Consider the following 7,182-nt stretch of genomic DNA (forward strand, 5'->3'; position numbering starts at 1 on the left):
CCGTCGTGCGCCCAGGCCCGGCAACACATCGGAGTTGCGACCATTTCTGGGACTATTGAACTACTTCGGGAACTTTCTGCCGAACTTAAGCACATTGTTGGAGCCACTGCACGTGCTCCTGCGTAAGGGTTGTGAATAGTTTTGGGGGGACTGTCAAGAACGGGCTTTCAATCGGGTGCGGAATCTGCTTTGTTCCAACAAGCTGTTGACCTTGTACAACACCTGTATGAAACTGGTTTTAACGTGTGATGCATCATCCTATGGGGTTGGATGCGTGTTGCAGCAGAGTAATGATGAGGGACAACTCCAACCTGTGGCTTATGCCTCCAGCTTGCTCTCCCAGGCAGAACGGGGATATAGGATGGTTGAAAAAGAAGCACTCGCACGTGTCTACGGGTGAAAAAGATGCACCAGTACCTTTTCGGCAGAAGGTTCGAGTTAGAAATGGACCACAAACCATTAACATCCCTGTTGTCCGACAGCAAGGCTGTCAATGCCAATCCGTCAGCTCGCATACAGCGGTGGGCCCTCACGCTGGCTGCATATGAGTACACCATACGGTATCGGCTAGGCACCGAAAATTGCGCTGACGCGCTCAGCAGGCTCCTACTGGCGACCACCAAGGGGGCGTCGGAGCAAAGCGTGGAGATGATCATGGCCGCAGGCTCCCCCATCACAGCCCGCCAGATCAAAATCTGGACAAACAGAGATCCCCTCCTATCCCTGATAAAGAAATGTGTCCTGACCGGGGATTGGGCGCCCGCACACGGAACGTGCCCCGAGGAGGTCAGACCGTTTCACAGACAGATGGATGAGCTCTCCATCCAAGCTGACTGCCTGCTATGGGACAGCCGGGTAGTCATGCCCCAGAAAGGAAGGGAAGCATTTATCAGAGAACTCCCCAGCGAGCACCCAGGCATCGTGCTAATGAAGGCCATTGCCCGGTCACATGTATGGTGGCCGGGAATTGACTCAGACCTGGAACACTGGGTTCGCAGGTGCACGACGTGTGCTCAGCTGGGAGGCCCCACTCAGCCTGTGGTCCTGGCCCACCAGGCCATGGTCACGTATTCACGTAGACTACGCGGGCCCGTTCATGGGAAAAATATTCCTGATTGTTGTCGACGCATACTCGAAATGGATCGAGTGCATCAATTTGAATTCGTGCACAACATCCACCACCGTGGAGAGTCTCCGTACAGTCTTTGCGACCCACGGCTTGCTGGACATCCTGGTTAGCGACAACGGCCCGTGTTTCACTAGCTATGAATTCCAGGAGTTTATGTCGGGTAATGGTATCAAACACGTCAAGACAGCACTGTTCAAGCCGGCTTCCAATGGCCAGGCGGAACGTGCGGTTCAAATCATAAAACAGGGCATGCTCCGGGTTCAAGGACCCTCCCTTCAGTACCGCCTATCGCGCCTCCTGCTGGCCTTTCGGTCCCGGCCGCATTCGCTCATGGGAGTTCCGCCCGCCGAACTACTCATGAAACGTACGCTTAAAACACAGCTGAACCTCATTCATCTAGCCCTGTCAGACATTATTGAGGGCAAGCGCCAGTCCCAAATCGAGTGCCATGATCGCAACTCAGTGGGGAGATGCATCGAAATCGATGACCCTCAATCGTTCTCAATCATGCTTTGGGACACAAGTGGCTTGAGGGTACTATATTTGGCAAAGAGGGGAATAGGGTCATAGTGGTCAGACTTAACAATGGGCAGATATGCCGCAAACATCTGGACCAAGGAAAGAAAAGGTTCAGCATGGACACTGAGGAACCTGAGGAAGATCATGAGATGTCACCCACACCATTGCCAATGAACGAGCAACAAGGACATTCACCAGCAGGCACAGTCTCTGCGGCCAGGCTGGAATCACCTCAGGCGACAGAGACGCATGCCAAGACCCAACCACCGGAGCCCCAACTGCGGCGCTCCACGAGAGAGCGTCGACTGCCTGAAAGACTCAATCTTTGACCCAAAGACATTAGGGGGAGGTGATGTCATGTTTGTAACCTTCACATAACTGTAACATTTATGTAACAACACTGTACACTGTATACACCTGAGTAATGCACACCTTGACCACAGGGGGTGAACTTGTGGGAGACACTCCTCACCTGGTCATCCATGTATATAAAGGGAGGTCCCACCCAGGGTCAGCACTTCTTGGTCCTGTAAATAAAGGTTCAGGTCACGTAGTGACCTTGTCTGCAGTACATGCCTCGTGTGATTCTATACTAAGGTGTAAGGACACCACACTACCTAGTGTGTGCACTTACATCCCAAGTGGGTTCAAATCCTTCTGCAGAAACTGTGCACATAATCTAGGCTGCTACCTCAGTGCAGTACTGAGGGAGTGCTACATTGTCAGAGATGCCATCTAAGGATAAGATGTTCAATCGGGATCCTGTCTATAGGTTCTGATGAACATTAAAGATTCCATGGCAGGACTTGTGGAGAAGCACCAAGTTCTTCTGGACAGCATTCTTCCCTCAACCCAGACCATTATGAACAGATTAATTGGTCGTTTAGTTCTGTGCTGAAGCCCTAGTGGTAATGCTACCATCCAAGCTCAAGCTTTCTGTGCTCTCACTTGACATCCAATCTGAGTGAAATCGAGGCGCTGCTTAACTGGGAGCCAATGTAGGTCAGCGAACACAGGGGTGATCACCCTCTTCTCAATCTTCCTCGCCGCCATGCTCCACCTCACAGTCAACAAGCTCCCTGCTGGAGTGGACCTAAACGACAGAACCAATGGGAAGCTGTTCTACCTATGCCACCTCCAGGCCAGGTCTAAGATCACCCCAACCTCTGTTGTTGAGCTGCAGTATGCGGACGACACCCGCGCACATTCTGAGGCTGAATTCCAGGATATAGTCAATGTATTCATCGAGGCATATGAAAGTATAGGCCTTACGCTTAACATCCATAAGACAAAGGTCCTCCACCAGCCTGTCCTCGCCGTACAGCACTTCCCGCCCCCCAGTCATCAAGATTCACGGCGAGGCCCTCAACAACGTGGACCATTTCTGATATCTTGGGAGCCTCCTATCAACAAAGACAGACATTGATGCGGAGATTCAACACCACCTCCAGTGCACCAGTGCAGCCTTCGGCTGTTTGAGGAAAAGAGTTTTCGAAGACCAGGCCCTCAAATCTACCACCAAGGTCATGGTCTACAGGGCTATAGTAATACCTGCCCTCCTGTATGGATCAGAGGCATGGACGATGTATAGAAGGCACCTCAAGTCGCTGGAGGTATATCACCAATGATGTCTCCGCAAGCTCCTGCAAATCCCCTGGGAGGACAGGCGCACCAACATCAGTGTCCTCGTCCAGTTTAACATCCCCAGTATTGAAGCACTGACTACACTTGATCGGCTTCGCTGAGCAGGCCACATAGTTCACATGCCAGACACGAGACTCCCAAGCAAATGCTCTATGCGGAGCTCCTTCATGGTAAACGAGCCAAAAGAGGACAGCAGAAGTGTTAAGCCTCAAAGCCTCCCTGGTAAAGTGCGACATCACCACTGACACCTGGGAGGCTCTGGCTGAAGACCACCCTAGGTATAGAAAGTGCATCCAGGAGGGCGTTGAGCTCTTCGAGTCTCAACACGGAGAGTATGAAGAGGTCAAGTGCAGACAGCAGAAGGAGCGCGCGGCAAACCAGTCCCACCCACTCCTTCCCTCGATGAATGTCTGTCCCACCTGTAACAGGGTCTGTGGCTCTTGTATTGGACTGTTCAGCCACCAAAGAACTCACTTTAGGAGTGGAAGCAAGTCCTCCTCGATCCCGAGGGACTGCCTATGATGATGATGATGATGATATGTGAGCGGGACACGAGCAGCAGAGTTTTGGATCACCTCTAGTTTACGTAGGGTAGAATGTGGGAGACCAGCCAGGAGTGCATTGTAACAGTCAAGTCTAAAGGTAACAAAAGCATGGATGAGGGCTTCAGCAGAGGATGAGCTGAGTCAGGGGCGGAGATGGGCGATATTACGGAGGTGGAAATAGGCGGTCTTAGTTATGCTGCAAATATGTGGTCGAAAGCTCATGTCAGGGTCAAATGTGACACCAAGGTTGCGAACAGTCTGGTTCAGCCTCAAATATGAATTGGGGAGAGGGATGGAGTCACTGTCTAGGGAACGGAGTTTGTGGCGGGGACTGAAAACAATGGCTTCAGTCTTCCCAATATTCAATTGGAGAACATTTCTGCCTATCCTGGATGTCGGACAAGCAGTCTGACAATTTAGAGACCGTGGAGGGGTCGAGAGAAGTGGTAGTGAGGTAGAGCTGGGTTTATCAGCGTACATGTAGAATCTGACGCTGTGTTTTCAGATGAAGTCGCCAATCAAAAGCTACAAATCAAAACTGACACCTACTAGTCTGTATGGCATTGCTATGTTATGTTACTGTGCAAATGAACACTGAGAATTAACCCCTTTTTACAGAGCATAATTGTTGAGAGCTACTGCATTGGGAAAGGGGGAATGTTGCAAGCTTTTAAAAAGTTCCTTTATGGGATGTGGGCATCGCTGGCAAGGCCAGCATTTATTGGCCATCCCCAATTGCCCTTGGGAAGGTGATGGTGGGCCGCCTTCTTGAACTGCTGCAGTCCATGTGGTGAAAGTACTCCCACGGTGCTGTTAGGGAGGGAGTTCCTGGTTTTTTACCTATTGACGATAAAGGAACGGTGATATATTTCCATGTCAGAATGGTATGTGACTTGGAGGTGAACATGGCGGTGGTGTTGTTCCCATGCACCTGTTGCCCTTGCCCTTCTAGGCGGTAGAGGTCGTGGGTTTGGGAAGTGCGGTCGAAGAAGCCTTGGCGAGTTGCTGCAGTGCATCTTGTAAACGGGACACACTGCAGCCACGGTGCGCCAATGGTTTGAGGGAGTGAATATTTAAGGTGGTGGATGGGATGCTGATCAAGCGGGCTGCTTTGTATGTAATTGACATTACAGTAAACCTTTTTATCATGATTTTCTTTTGATGATCTGGTGCAGACCTTCTGATTTAGATTACTTTGGTCTGCCATAGCTCATTAATTTGAACACAGTGGTGAAACTTTGTTCAGCTTATAATCATCACAAAATTTAAAAAAATGAACATATATTTTTCTTTTCATTCTTAGAAAGAGATGACTTCACGGATATGTCACTGAAATACTGTGCTACAAAAGATTCCTGTTAGCTACAGACTCCAGCAAGCACCTGCACGCAACAAATATATCTGCTCTCTGCTTGCATCTGTGTCTTCGTGGACTAAAGTATCAAAGACAGACCACAGCCCAGCAGCAACCTTAGGCAGCTTTGTGCATTTGTATTGGTAATATATCTGCATACTAAGAACAGTGGCTCACTCTGGTATTATGAGAAGCACTCTCTAATGTTAAATAGTGTGTTCTTTTTGATTTTGCAATGGTCCAGTGTTGAGCTAAAACTAGGTCACTGCCTGAAAGCAGTATTGTTCAACCCATTCCGCCAGTATATCTCAGTTAACGGAGTTCTGTTTGATAGCTGATATCAGTTATTCAGGGCATAGTTAATGATCCATTCCTTTCGTGATGGAAAAAATGTCCAGCAAGAGATGACTGGGTAATGCAGTGAGCACAAAAGCTTTCCTTCTGTCCCTTGGAGCTGGCTTTTAATCTAACTGACTGATGGGATGAAAGCTTCCTTTCTGAATTGGCTGCAGGGAGTTCTGATTTGAATGCAATTGTGATCCCAGCACTCCTAACTCTGAGGAAATACCAGTATGCTTCCGTAGTTTCATGGTGTCCCTGAACTCCAGAGCCAGTTACATGCACAGTGAAGTGAGCTTTATATTTGTACATTTTTTTTCACGCCAATATTGTCTCCTACCCTGTTCTCCTGAAGACTGCTTGTTGGCAACTGGTTCTTGACATCCATCCCAATCACTTACCTGATTGCCAGGGACTGTTGCTTTGGGCCTCCTGCTGCCTGAAATCCCTCTCCTGCCCACCATCCAGCTGGGGCATCCCACCGGGTTCGGGCGGGAGTCTCACGGCAGACGAGGCACGAGAGTTAAAATCTCCTGGGCCTCAGGGCATAGTGGGCCGCCTGGTTTCTTTGTTTTGCACCATCATCGCTTCTGTTGTTTAATTATCTCCTGGCTTCCACCCACACGCAGCTCATTCTTTCCCCCCCCCATCCAGCCTGCATAACTCCTGCCACGAGTTAAAATCCGGCGCTTCAATGTCAGCAACTAAATGCCCAATCTGAGCCTGATTGCTGACTCTGATCCTGGCCCTTCCACACGCATGCACTTACCACCAGGGGACACTCGGTAACAATCAGGAGCAGAAATTTGGCTCTGTTTTTGTTGCGTATGCAATAACTCAAAAGGCTTAGTACCGTGAACTCAATCAGGTGCAACCTGACTCTACTTTATTAGTTCTCAAAGTGAGGATTAAACATTGAGGCTTTCTTTATATACAAGGGCTGCATGTGTGTGTCTGTGGCCCAATGACCTCCGACTGTCGCTCCCCCTGGTGGCAGGTAAACCCAGGCATACATACATTACAGTTTTCATTCCTTACCCTGTGTAAACTGAGGATAATTGGAGCATCTGTACCTGCTCCAGCTCAGATCAGCTAACTCAACACAGCCCAAGGATCATAACTAAGAATCCGCTGAAAAGGCAATTAGACACCAGAGCAACTCCTGCCATTTTATTACACCACACTCCCACCCCACTGGAGCCCTCTCCTCTTTGCCAGATTTGCCATGCTTTCCTCCCCCGACCCCTGTCTCAGATATATCTTATGGTTTTCTAATTTTTCTCATTGTTGTCTCCTTTGTCTTGCACCATCATTGCTCCTGTTGTTTAATTATCTCCTGGCCTCCACCCAAACGCAACCCATTCTTTTTTTTCCACACTTTTTTTTTCCTTGGATCTGTTCATAGGAACAAGAGGAGGTCATTCAGCCCCTTGAGCCTGTTGCACCATTCAGTTAGATCATAGCTGATCTGTACCATTCAATTAGATCATAGCTGATCTGCACCTCAACTCCATTTACCTGCCTTAGCGCCATATTCCTTGATATCCTTCCACAACAAAAATCTATTGAACTCAGTCTTGAAAGCTCCACTTATCCCCCAGCATCCACAGCCTTTTGGGAGAAAGAATTCCAAATTTCTACCAGCCTTTGTG

General features: G+C 49.1%; 1 protein-coding gene across 1 annotated transcript in view; it reads left to right on the forward strand.

The window, feature by feature from the left end:
• The window catches only part of LOC139242088 (MOB kinase activator 3B), a 237,260-nt gene extending 232,033 nt beyond the window's left edge, over nt 1–5,227 (forward strand). Inside the window, exon 4 of the mRNA XM_070870248.1 lies at nt 5,141–5,227. Within this exon, the coding sequence (XP_070726349.1) occupies nt 5,141–5,170 (30 nt within the window). The 3' untranslated portion in view covers nt 5,171–5,227. The remainder of the gene's footprint in view (nt 1–5,140) is intronic.
• The last annotated feature ends 1,955 nt before the right edge of the window (nt 5,228–7,182 follow it).

Source organism: Pristiophorus japonicus, chromosome 1 (assembly GCF_044704955.1).
Source record: "Pristiophorus japonicus isolate sPriJap1 chromosome 1, sPriJap1.hap1, whole genome shotgun sequence".
In the NCBI taxonomy this organism is placed as follows: domain Eukaryota; kingdom Metazoa; phylum Chordata; class Chondrichthyes; family Pristiophoridae; genus Pristiophorus; species Pristiophorus japonicus.